We start from the raw sequence: 12,386 nt of genomic DNA, 5'->3' as shown, positions 1-12,386 counted from the left end.
CAAAAAAAAAAAAAAAAAAAGAAAAAAAAAGAAAAAAGAAAAGAGGTAATTTTGACTTTGAGAGAGCTGACCTCATCGGACACGTCAGCAACGAGAGGAGCAACCGCAGCTGCACCCCCTAACCGGCTCATGCTCAGAACCTACACCGAATAATAAGAGAAATTAATTACATTTAATATTAAATTAAATACCGCACAGGGAATCTTTTTCAATATATACATATATTAACTAATTACATTTAATAATTAGAATAAACTATGCATATATATAAATATATATATATATATATTTATATTTAAAGGTAACAGGGCCAAACCTTGACTTGGAGCTGCAGGAATTTAACGTAGTCGATGATCTCATCCAGCATTGAAGCCTTATCTGTCTGGAATTCCAAACTCCAACTAATCAGATTCATTATCATTAATTAATTAATTAATTAATTTCAATTTCCCCATTAATTAACTTTGCTTTTGCTATTTAATCCTCCCTCTTTTTCTCCGAAAGCAGAAACAAACATAAAAATTTATTAACAAAAAAAAGGTTTTGCTAATAATTACATGCTCGTCATTTTGTTAGTAACTGCCACATTACGCTGATGACACGTGTCCCTCATTTTCCAATACATAAATTTCTCACCGTCAACGCGTTGTGTGCGCTAATGACCATAATGCCCCTGATCAGTTTGCTAAATTACGGTTTTGCAGGGCTCGATTTGAGCTCAGTAAAGAGTTCTTAAATTTCGGGATAAATTAATTAGGGAAATTAAAAAGAAAAAAAAGATGGAGGAGGAGGAGGAGGAAGGAAATGACCTTGTTTGCGTTGGGAACGAGTTCTTGCAGGGCTTTCATTCTCTCTGCAATTCTCTCTCTTCGAAGCTAACACGAACCAGACAAAAATTCAATTAACCAAATGTTTCTGTTCAAACGTACATTCGGGGTCAACCCAAAACAAACAAGAACACAACAAAGAAAAATGGCGATCCATTTTTTTCAGCCGGAAACTACTGAGCATGAAGATGACTTAGTGGGTTTAGTCAAACAGAGTTAAAGATTTGAATAATTATGGGGAAATTTTAGTTTACCCTTTCCGCGATACTGTGGGGGTCAGTGGCTTGGCCCCTGCGAGCTCTGACTTTCTGTTTCGGCTGAGATGGAGAAATCCCGCCGGACCCACCGTCCGGAGCTTGATTCATCATATTTCCTTGAGCTCCGAAACTATGCGATTGAATACCACCTCCCTGAAAAACAGAGTGTTGAAGCATGAATAACGCCGGCGAGGAATTGAAAGATCCAGCACAGAACTAACCGAGTTTGGTGGCCGGAAGCAGGATCTGTCGACGATATCGTTGTGGGAGCGGTCCAAATCGGCATTACTAAGGGAGAGAGGCATAGGGGGGAGGCCATGATCGGCGACAGAGGATATGCCTCTGGACAATAGAAGCTGTTGCTGGAGCATGACGACAGCCTTGGCAGCGGGAGAGGTGTCGGAGATATCTCTGGATGGCTTATTGATGGGGTTAATGTCCCACGGGGATTTAGGGTTTGAAGGGTTGAGGTCCGGCCACGAACAGGATGGGATTGTATGGAGCATTTGCTCGAGGAAGTCATCGTGAGAGGCGGCGGCTACCGGATCGAAATGGTGGAGCTGAGACCCCGGAATCTGCTCCGACGGCGGATTCAGATGGTGTTCGTCGCCGTGGAGATCCTGAAGGGAGATTTGAGAGTTGTTTAAAAGAGAGTTGAGGCTTTGCATTTCTCTGCTACAGGGCTGCATCGTCGCCGGCGGAGTGGCGGAGGAAGAGGAAGAAGACGGCGGAGGGAATTGAATTTGGTGTTCTTTGTTGAGAGTTGAGGGTTTGATTATTAAATAGCAAAAGGTGGAGTTTCTCTCTGGCGCACCACCATTGCTTTCTCACCCTATTTTTTATTATTTATTTATTCTAAAACAAATTAATAAGATTCATTTATAATATTATATTTTAAATAATCCTAAAAAGTATGTAACTATAACTATTTATAATGTTTCCTTTTTGTTTCTAGTAATTTCGTGCTTATAATTAAAATAAAATATATTTTTTATTTTTCAAGGACGGCTTTTCCTCAAAACGAATTTGTATAAAATAAATTATATATTAAACAAAATACAATACTTTATGCAAAGTATTAATTATCTCTTTGTTACCACGCGCCCGCTACTCGCGTGGTCTCCGCCTACAATCGGTCGAATTCCGCCGGCCACTCCAAAATTTTCCACCTCACCGCTTAACATCGCAAACTGCCACGTTGTTAAAAAAATCACGTGACGTGGCATAAATTCTGAAGTGATGAAATTTACTAAAAAGGATATGATTTGAAGTTAAAATGGGTTACATACATAATATTCTCAAAATTATGGGATAAAAACATAAAATCTCAAAAGTAGGTAAAGAAGAGGATATTTTGGGATTTGTAGGTATAAGTCCATGTCTTGTATAAAATCAGATAAAAATATTCCACTTGTCATCATTTGATTGATTTCAGTATTTCTTCACACCTTAATGGACCCCACCCATGCTTATCTTGTTTACATATTTTTAACCCATTCTTAACATTCCTATCTTTCTTTTCTTGTTCATTGGGTTTTGGGTAAGGTTCACATATTATGGACTTATACCCACCAGAGTCGAGATAGATCAAGTATCGTGATGTGATCGAGGAGAATGATGCATCATCTAACACACCATAGAGAAATGTGCATTGAAGTCAAGCTCGATAAAAGTCAAGTCGAGTCTTAAGCCTTAACTCCAAAAGTTAAAAGGTTTAAATATGAGTTTGGACATGCAATTTTGGGGTTAATACTTAAAATGATTAAGGGTTAATACTTAAAATATCTACTTATTATTATTTTTAAAAAATTACATTTAAATTTTATTTTATATCATTGTTAAAGAATAAATAATAATAATAATAAAATATGAATATAAAATTTGGCTCTCGAAAATTAAATTAAATTGATAATTGAAGTATTTTGAATTTGAATATTAAAATTTTGCTCTATATATGCTTCTTCCGATCCTTTGCGGTCTAGACTTTTAAAGAAGCGAAATTTCTGGATTTCAATACGATCGGTGTCTTCCCCATTCATCCATCGAATCCGAAAATTGTCGATATTTCTGATTGTAATCGAAACCCTAGCTTGAGATTTTCATCAACAATCATCGTCGTTCTGATCGTGATCGCGATACACTAGCCACGGAAATTTGTTGGTATCGTCTTCGATTCTCAAAACCCTAACCAATGTATCCGAAAAATCAACACCGTCTTCAGTTCTTCGTCCGTTCTCCCGACCTCCAAATTCAATCCAAAATCGTGAACCTAGCACAAACATCGGCCCAATCCCTCGCGGATCTTAAGTTATCTCTTCTCCTCAACGCGCCTGCTTCACGGTTAGCCTCATCTTTCTACTTCACCCTAAATGGGAAACCTCTCCTCGATTCCGCCACAATTTCCAGTTCTCTAGTTCCCCCTCTGTCCACCTTGATTTTAAGAACCAGGGTCCTTGGGGGCGGTGGTGATGGCGGTGCAACCGGGGCCGAATCCCGTGACTGCTACCTTAAAATGTACGCAGAGAAGAAACCCGATAAGGTCGACCCTAACGAGCAGAGGCTATCCAAGTGGTTGAACTGCGCTCTTTCTAACGAGCCTTTGAGGGAACCTTGTGTGATCGATTGGCTTGGAAATATTTTCAACAAGGAGTCGCTGGTTCACGCGTTGCTGGAGAAGAAGCTGCCAAAAGGTTTCGGACATATCAAGGGTTTGAAGGATATGATCAAGATAAATCTTTCGATGATTCCCGGTACAGAATCGCGTGGCAATGAGATCTCAGAGGCGAGGTTTCAATGCCCGATTACTGGGCTCGAGTTCAATGGTAAGTACAAATTTTTTGCTCTGAGAGCTTGTGGACACGTGCTGAGTGCAAAGGCCTTGAAGGAGGTTAAATCTTCTTCCTGCCTTGTTTGTCATGCTGAGTTTATGGACAGAGACAAGTTTGTGATCAATGGGAGCGAGGAGGAGGTAGTAAGAATGAGGGAGAGGATGGAGGAAGAGAAAACGAAAGCAAAGGAGAAGAAGACGAAGAAAGTGAGGACCGGGGAAGTGGGTATGAATGGAGATGTGAGTGTGGATCTGGCATCATCCCGTTTGTCTGGTAAAAAGCATGGCATTGAAGGTAAGGCTTTGGGTAAGATTTCAGCCAAGCCTGAGAAGCATGAGCGGCCAGATAGTGGAGTTCAGGTAAAGGTTGCGGCAAGTAATGGTGCTGTTAAGCGATTTAAAGCAGCAGACATGGCCCCTGCCAATGCTACCAAAGAAGTCTATGCTTCCATATTCACCTCATCAAGGAAGTCGGATTTTAAGGAGACATATTCTTGTAGATCACTTCCCCTTGGTCGTAATTGATTGCTGTTAAGAACTGCCGAGATTTGTTTATGACAATTCTCCTTGGTCGTAATTGATTGCTGTTAAGAACTGCCAAGATTTGTTTATGACAATTCTCCTTGGTATTGTTTGTATCCAAACCTTCATTTTTAGTGACCTTTCTTGACTTTGTTGATTCATGCTTCATCGTTTCTAATTCATGTAAGATATATAAGTTTTCACTGTCATCTGCTGTTAATGTTTGGGAGTGATTTGGAACAATCAAATCCACTTTGTCATGCTCAGAATGACACAAGTGATTTTGGTCCTTCCAAAATCACTCCTCCCAAACATGAACTTACTCAATAGAACTGTTTCACATTTTTAGATCAGTAAATATTGTTGAAAGTTTGGCGCTGATCAATCCATGATTCTCTGTTTGAGTTGAAATTTGAGGTTTCTAAAATGAAACCCCTGATGAAGTGTGCCTGATCTGCATATTTAGGACTTCAGAGCAGGATCGTTTAGTGTTAGTTTTCTTTTTGTCAAAATATTTCTTAAAGCATGCATTGGTATCAATTATAGTTAGGAGTACCTCTAGGTTGTTATGTGTGTATATATCAATCTCTTCTGAAATATCATGGGTAACGATGACCGACTTTCCATGGACACATAATTGTCGGAGTCGTCTCTCTGTCTAATAGTTCGGGCAAAGTTTCATCCTGGCCAAGCTTGTACTTGTTCAGATTATTGCTTTTTTTTTTATATAAAAAAAATTCTTTACCATGTCATGTCTCTAACTTACAACTTGATGTTCTCTTTGTTGAATCAGAAAATTCTGCTGGAGCTGTGATCTCCGAGCAAGCTAACATCAACTTGTAGCAAAATAAGTAATTATAGTGTGCCCTTCTTGCTTGAACTTTCTTAAAAATCCTATGATTCTTTCGAACTTGAGACTGTAGAGGATTTCTTATTTGGAGTTGTGATGGAAGGGAATGTTCCTACTTGTGTAATAGCTTGTTCTCATCATATATCTCCATCTACTACGGCATCTTGAATAGAATCCACATCCAACCAAGTTGGTTTCAACACTACAGTTGAATAAAATTGTTGATGAAACTAGTATATCTTTGCGAACTCAGTAAAGTTAGGTTTATTTTGTTTGAATCCAATCCTCCATCATGAACTACCGGTGTCATGCTTATTATATATTAGTTGATTGGGGGTAAAATTTGTAAATTGATGTGTACCTTCACGACATCATGATCGGGCATTCTTGGATAGAGATCAAAGCTAAGAGTAAATTCATTACATTGGCAACAAAATTTTGATCTATACCATAGCTTCAGCATTTTATGAATCTTTAATATTATTCTTGAAATTGAATTGGTTGGATATTTTTGGATTAGTGTTTTAGCTTCAACTCATTAGAAGAGAATGAAATTTGTCTCTTTCTTGGATATGGATTAAAAGAATAATTTATGCAATTTGATTATTAATGCTTTATTTAAAATTATATAAACTAAAATTAAGGATGAAATAATTTTAAACTTGAATGTTTATAGTATACGGTAAAATAAAACTGAAGAAAATTAAAAAAAGGAAAAGAAAAAAAGAAAAAGGGCTTTCCTGGGGTTTGTTGGGGGAAAAATAAAAAACCTAATGCAAAGGGAGAAAGAGAGGGGAATCAGTATAGGGGTAGTCTTAAGATGACAAGCAAAAGCCAACATTGGCACACTCCTTAACGCTCGCCTCCAGCTCCAAACCAGCGCCTTTCCCTTCCCCTTCAAACTCCTCTCTTCCGTCTTTGAATCCCCAGAAATCCCTTCTCAAAGATGGAGGACGATGATGAGTTCGGGGATCTCTACACGGATGTTCTCAGACCCTTCGCTTCTTCTTCCTCATCGGCGCCGCAGACTCACCAATCTTCTCCTGCCCCTCCGCCCCTTCTACGTTCGATCGATCTCAATCGTCAGGAGAACCATCAGACTCCTCCCTTTGGACCTTCTTACTCCAGGTCGGTTGTTCCGGTGCAGCTCGCCAATCAAACCCCACCTATCCAGCCGCCTCGGGAGTCTGTACCCGCTGGTTCTTCTGGGTTCGTTCTCAATTTGGCCGCCAGAAACGACGGAGAGGGTTCTCGGGTGAAGGGAGTTAAGGATTTTGCTTCTGTCGATGTTGAATTGCCGAGTAGGGATTTGGAGGATCGGAATTTCGGTGTTGAATCTGGAATTGTTGGTGCTCTGGAGAAAGGTGTTAATTTGATGGATAAGGATGTGAAATTTGATGTTGAAGAGGAGAATGTTGGGGTTGAGGACGACGTGGGTATGGAGCCGGTTATTCCTGGCTTGTCTCCTGGCGGTGGAATATCGATCCATGAGAGAGGTGGAAATTTTGAGAGCGTCGAAGGTTTTAGAACGAATGATGCTCCCCGAGACCGAGGTGATGGCAGTGACGACTGGGATAGTGACAGTGAGGATGAATTGCAAATTGTGTTGAATGATAATGATCGTGGGCCTATATCAATGGAGAGAGGTGGATTGGGTGGTGATGATGAGGACGATGAAGATGATCGCCCTTTGGTTATTTTGGGGGATAATGATCAGAATCAGGGTATGGAAGAGCAAGAGTGGGGTGAAGACGCAGTGCCGGTAGCGGATGGTGAGAGAAAGGAGATGGGCGAGGCTGCAAAATCTAGTGGTGGGATGGTTGTGGCGCCAAAACTCGGATATAGCAATTTTGGTTATCGTCCTTTTCATTCTCAATATAAGGTTAGTGTATTGTCTGTTTTTCCGAAGTGTGATGAGTGTATATGGGGTTTTGTAATTTCCCGCTTGACATTGATAATCGAAATGTAATTTTTTGTTTGTTATCATATGACGTGAATAATACTCATGTAGCTATTACTATTGAATTATTTTAATTTGGATAGCCATTGTACTTTTAGCCTCTCTTATTGACATAAGAAATTTTGGATTGACAGTGTAAGTTATTGGATTCATATGATATTCATGATCAGTCGAAAGTAATAAATAATCATTGATTATCCTTGCAAACTTGATCGTTTGATTTCATCCAAATGAGATACCTGGGGTTCGATGTGTAATAACCATCGTGACAAAGATAAGGATCATGTAATCAACTGCGAGTTCTCTGGGAGAACAAGGGGTTCTTTCTGTAAAACCTTCAACCATAAATGGCTCATCCCCCCCATAGAGATCAAGTTCTTTTATTCAGCCAGTGTCTGGGCACAATTTTAAAGGCAGTGGTAAGTGCTACTCTTTGGGAGTTTCAGGTCCATCTCAAGTGAAACTGCAGGTTTTCTTATCGGAAGTCTAAGAATGTATCTAATGTGGACGATTTGGTTTTGTTCACAGCTTCTAGATAGTGTTTGTTATCTGTGTTTGTAATTTCCTTCTTGACTCAAACCAATTGGAAAAGGTTTTTTTACGATTTCTTGTTCGTTTAGGCTGGGGATAGATTTGTTATCACCTCCCTCGTTATTTTTGATTAATTATATATAGTTACTTGGGGAGTAGCTGGTCGAAATCATCATCCTGTTTATTGTAATCTGTAGCAACTCTGACATGGACTACAACTCGAATGGCGGGAGACATTTTTCAGTTCCACGATTACAATCTCTGAGACACTTCCTACACATCTTTCTAGCCCCTCAATGAGCCATCAAAGAACTAGTTGATGATACTTTGTCTATTCATCGGTTTCCCCTTTCTTGTAAAACTGAGTTCCTCTTGTGCTTGCCATCACACATACAATTTTCTATATACAGCAGTGTTGGAAACTTGTCATGACATGAATAATATTGAAGGATATCATAGTGCTTGGTTCTAATTTTCTTATTTCCTCCACAAGTGATGAACGGAAACCATTCCTATTGAAAATCACCAGAGCATTTATCTCACGCCTGGCTCTACTCATGTCATAATTGAATTTTATAGATATTTGGAGCAAGTTAAATGGTCCTGAACAGCGAGCACTATCCTTGAAGTTAATAAGAGAAATGGAAGAATTGTTGTCTTTATTATTAGTTTTCAAGTACAAGCTTCTGTGGCCAACCAAAATTTCTGCTTTTTGTGTGTTTGTTTTGTTGTTGTTGTAATCACTGTCATTTTTGTATTGGGCATTCGCAAAAGCCTGCTGCCATTTTTGTTATTTTATTAAGTTGCTTAGATTACCACTGTGTAGCAATCGTTCTCCAGTCATCAAATAGTTAATTGGTTTGAGTCTTATAGAACTGTTAGGTCTTCTTTTCCCCAAAGCTAGAGGAATTTTATTTTATTTTAGTTTTCCTGTAACTGATGCTTATATAACATATTAATATCTGCTTGCCAGTATTTTGTTATGTTGCTTCTTTTTCCCCATCACTTTTGTTCTTGTTCAGAAGATTGGTTTTTAGGCAATAAAAATGAAGCAGTCTATATGTTTTTTGATTGCTTCCTACTGTCTACTCAACTTCAAGCGCACTTCCTTTGTGTCATTCACATATGATATGCTTCTTTATATCTTATATAGGTTGTTTATGTTTGTGTGAAGTGAACATAATATTTTGTTTTCTTTTACAAGTTTTGTAGCTTAGATGAATGTTGTTTTTTTAAAATCTATTTGCATCGTTGAGCACTTGGTTTATTGCTATGTAATTTTTATTTTACTTGGATATTTTAGGAAATTATGTTTCTCAGTCAAAGCTAACAAAAATACTGGCTGTAGTAGATTGAACGCATAAAATTGTATAGTTTATAGTGTGTGATAATTGATTATTTTGGAAAATCTTGGATTCACTTGTATTGAGGGTAGTTTTTAGATTTCAATTGCAGATGGTTAATCTTTATTGCATTTTTCTGCCTGCTGCTTGTTTTTGTATTTTTGTATTTTTATATATATAATAAAGCCCATATTCTTGGTGGTAAATGTAGTATGTGAGACCTGGTGCAGCACCTTTTCCTGGTAATCCTGCTTCTGGCCCTGGAGTGACGCCAAATCAAGCTCGTCCACCTGTCATGGGTCCTGTTGGTGGTCGTGGAAGAGGCGATTGGCGACCAGCAGGAGCAAAAGATCCTGCCTCAATGCAGAAAGGTTTTCATTCAGGTTTCGGAATGCCTGGATGGGGCAATAGTATGGGAGGGCGTGGTTTTGGTGGTGGCCTAGAGTTCACTCTGCCTTCACACAAGTAATATTTTCCTTGGCCTACTGACGGGTTCTGAGTTGAAATATGATGTGCTAGCTTTAGTTTGTTATCAATTGCGTGTTTCAATTTCTGGCTTTTTTTTTTTTTTTTTTTCAATTTTTAATTTTTACATGACCTTGGTGTGTTGTGCCTGTGCAAGTAAAACTGAACTTTGCATGTTTTTGTTTTGTGGAGTGAACAGTATAATTTAGCCTGCTTTCCGTTCAGTTCATAAAACACAAATCACATTTATCTTCTGGGAGAATGGCCATTCACATATTTTTCTGCTTCATGAGCTTGACCTTAACCCAGTTACATCGGACATGCTTCATAATCTTGCTCTCTTTTTTGTTTACTTGCACTGGAATGGAGTTTATACATTTAAACAAATTTCTAAATCATTCCTAAATGACCGTAAAATTTTTATGTATGAGGACACCTTCATTTTCATAATTATTTTATTTTGTTTCAATAGCCCTTTCAAAATTTCCTGCTGTGCTAATTGCTGTACTTTTTTATCCTAACTTTGGAATTCAGGACAATTTTTGAAGTTGACATTGATGGTTTTGAGGAGAAACCATGGAAATCTAACGGAGTGGACATATCTGACTTTTTCAACTTTGGCCTGAATGAGGATAGCTGGAAGGGATACTGCAAACAGCTGGTAAATGCTTACCATTGCTTTAATTTGGCGTTTTCTGGGCTTATAGCTCCCCTTCCCCGCGAGTGTTTCAATTCTTCTGGGGTGCTTGGCCGTTGTTTATTATTTACTTTTGACTACTGAAAGTTGGGGCATTTTGCTAATTTTTTGTACTACCCAGTTTTGGTTTGGCCTTTTTGTATTCTCTCATTCTTAATAAAATTGCTTTCCATTAAAAAAAACAACGTAATGCCCATTTTATTTTATATACAGGAACAGCTACGCCTGGAAGCTACTATGCAAAGCAAAATTCGTGTATATGAGAGTGGACGGACAGATCAGGTATGTTGATGGTTCGTTCATGGAAGGAGTGAGTTCTTTAAGCCATATTTTCATCTCTTAACCATTTTTTTTTATTTCCTTCTCAGGGCTATGATCCTGATTTGCCTCCAGAGCTAGCAGCTGCTGCAGGCATTCATGATATTTCCAACGGACATACTCTTGGGAAGTCTGAGGCTTTGCAAAATGATCTAGGAAAAGGAGCAGCTCGTCTGCGGCCACCTCTGGTATTTACTATGATCTATCATCCTTGTGATATGTAGAGGGAAACCCTCAATCTGTTTTACATACAGCAGGTAGAAGTCTCGTGTGCTTGAGTTATAGGTTAGCTACGTAGTGCTTGAGTTTGTTAGTTGTCAGAGGTGGGGAGGAGCATATGAATGAGTGACCGCATTTTTGTGTGCGAGTGACATAGGGCCGTCTGTAATATTGTTAATATTTCTGACTGTTGTGGTGGGGGGTGATGAGTAGCTTAGTTTGGGAGACAGTGATACTCATACCTCTATAATGTTTATGGCCTGTCAACCATTTCATCTATTAATATAATTGTCATACTTTGGCTAAGGCATCAGAACACTTTTTTGGGCATTCTAAGAGGGGAGAAGAAGATGATTGACCAAATCAGGTCTGTTGAACGATGTTTGCAAACAATGGCTGGGGAAGTTCAGAAGATACAATCAATAGTGAAGAGTTTGGCAATGTTAGTCAAAGGCGTGAACCAACTCCTGAGAAAGTAAACATTGAAGAGGACAGTGATTGATCATTCCTTTTCCTTGGAAAAATTCTTTGAAAGAGAAATAGTAAGTGCACACGAATGTAGTTGAGGAATTGGGGTATTCAGTTGGATGCATAAGAAGGAGATGAAGTGTGTTAAAATGGTTCAAGATATTTTACTTTCTGGTGTTCAATGGATGCGATCTTCATGGCTAGTTTTCTTAGTGAAGCTCAATTTTGATATGAATTGTTTATCAAAATCCCAAGAGATGGGGTCAATAGTGATGAGTATGTTGGGTGTAATGCTGTCATGGTATTGATGGTTTAGACCACTTTCTAGGGGGTTTTGTAAGTCAACACAAGAGGACCCTTTGCATGAGAAGCCTTTGGCTGTCCATCCTCAGGGAGCATTTTAAGAGTGTTGACAAGTGGTTACTAGACTTGTTAGATGGAACGCTTAGGAATTTGGATCAGAATAGTAGCTCCACACTAACGGGCCTAGTTCTTCACCTTGACAAACCCAATGCATATGCTTGCCAAATAAAATAACTAGCAAAGTGATAAAAGTGATCAGACTGGGTTGGAGCTAATTACAATTGCAAATAGGGGTACCTCATTCAAATACTTGTTAGATGTTGAATTGCAACATCAAAGGGAGAAAGGGCTATGCTTCTGGTGAGGAGAACCACACCCAGCTGACCATAGATGCAAGAATAAAGAGCTGTAGGATTAGATTCCTCAAGAAGAATGTGAGGATGAGGAAGGAAGGTGAATGGGAGAAGAAAAGTGTGTAAAGGGGTTGAAGGATCACTAGAGGTTGTAGAGCCCTCACTTAACTTCGTTATGAGGTCGATCTTGCCTCAATACAATGAAGGTCACAAAAACTTTATAGGAGTAGCCATTATAGCCATAATCAAAGGTACGACAAACCAAACTTCACTAATGCTTGGTAGTGTAGAAGGTGGGATATCAGTAAGTTGATTATCTTCCTAAGCTCAGACGAGTTCGTTAAGAGGAGGGAATTTGTGAAGGAGTTAGGTTATTGCTTTTGAATATGGGCGAAGTGGTGAAATGGATGCTTTAGCTCAACATCAACAAGGGTTTTTTTTTTTTT

General features: G+C 38.8%; 3 protein-coding genes across 6 annotated transcripts in view; 2 read left to right on the top strand and 1 right to left on the bottom strand.

Moving 5' to 3' along the window:
• The window catches only part of LOC111465715 (transcription factor bHLH66-like), a 2,843-nt gene extending 952 nt beyond the window's left edge, over positions 1-1,891 (bottom strand). Inside the window, exons 1-5 of one of the 2 annotated variants that reach the window (XM_023110232.1) lie at positions 1,306-1,891; positions 1,082-1,237; positions 810-875; positions 317-382; positions 57-140 (exon numbers count right to left, since the gene is read on the bottom strand). In XM_023110232.1, the coding sequence (XP_022966000.1) occupies positions 57-140; positions 317-382; positions 810-875; positions 1,082-1,237; positions 1,306-1,773 (840 nt within the window). In that variant the 5' untranslated portion in view covers positions 1,774-1,891. The remainder of the gene's footprint in view (positions 1-56; positions 141-316; positions 383-809; positions 876-1,081; positions 1,238-1,305) is intronic. The other variant, XM_023110240.1, reaches the window with a different exon arrangement.
• Positions 1,892-3,028: 1,137 nt separating this feature from the next.
• LOC111498815 (protein RTF2 homolog) lies at positions 3,029-4,786 on the top strand. 3 transcript variants are annotated; one of them, XM_023150196.1, is made up of 2 exons: positions 3,029-4,421; positions 4,478-4,786. In XM_023150196.1, the coding sequence occupies exons 1-2, from the start codon at positions 3,276-3,278 to the stop codon at positions 4,490-4,492; spliced, it is 1,161 nt and encodes a 386-aa protein (XP_023005964.1). In that variant the 5' UTR covers positions 3,029-3,275; the 3' UTR covers positions 4,493-4,786. The 3 variants fall into 3 exon arrangements, with proteins under 3 accessions (XP_023005964.1, XP_023005967.1, XP_023005959.1); XM_023150199.1 differs by having other exon boundaries at positions 3,029-4,425; positions 4,482-4,786; XM_023150191.1 differs by having other exon boundaries at positions 3,029-4,786.
• Positions 4,787-6,079: 1,293 nt separating this feature from the next.
• The window catches only part of LOC111498791 (FIP1[V]-like protein), a 12,080-nt gene continuing 5,773 nt past the window's right edge, over positions 6,080-12,386 (top strand). The window contains exons 1-5 of the mRNA XM_023150166.1: positions 6,080-7,165; positions 9,329-9,582; positions 10,117-10,243; positions 10,493-10,561; positions 10,648-10,785. Coding sequence (XP_023005934.1) covers positions 6,230-7,165; positions 9,329-9,582; positions 10,117-10,243; positions 10,493-10,561; positions 10,648-10,785 — 1,524 coding nt within the window. The 5' untranslated portion in view covers positions 6,080-6,229. The remainder of the gene's footprint in view (positions 7,166-9,328; positions 9,583-10,116; positions 10,244-10,492; positions 10,562-10,647; positions 10,786-12,386) is intronic.

The sequence above is a fragment of the Cucurbita maxima genome, unplaced genomic scaffold (genome assembly GCF_002738345.1).
Source record: "Cucurbita maxima cultivar Rimu unplaced genomic scaffold, Cmax_1.0 Cma_Scf00002, whole genome shotgun sequence".
NCBI classification, from domain to species: domain Eukaryota; kingdom Viridiplantae; phylum Streptophyta; class Magnoliopsida; order Cucurbitales; family Cucurbitaceae; genus Cucurbita; species Cucurbita maxima.
This window is presented reverse-complemented; position numbering and strand designations above follow the sequence as displayed.

Bases quoted from the DNA above. Each gene is read 5' to 3' on its own strand.
- LOC111498815 (XM_023150196.1), top strand. From the start codon at position 3,276: ATGTATCCGAAAAATCAACACCGTCTTCAGTTCTTCGTCCGTTCTCCC.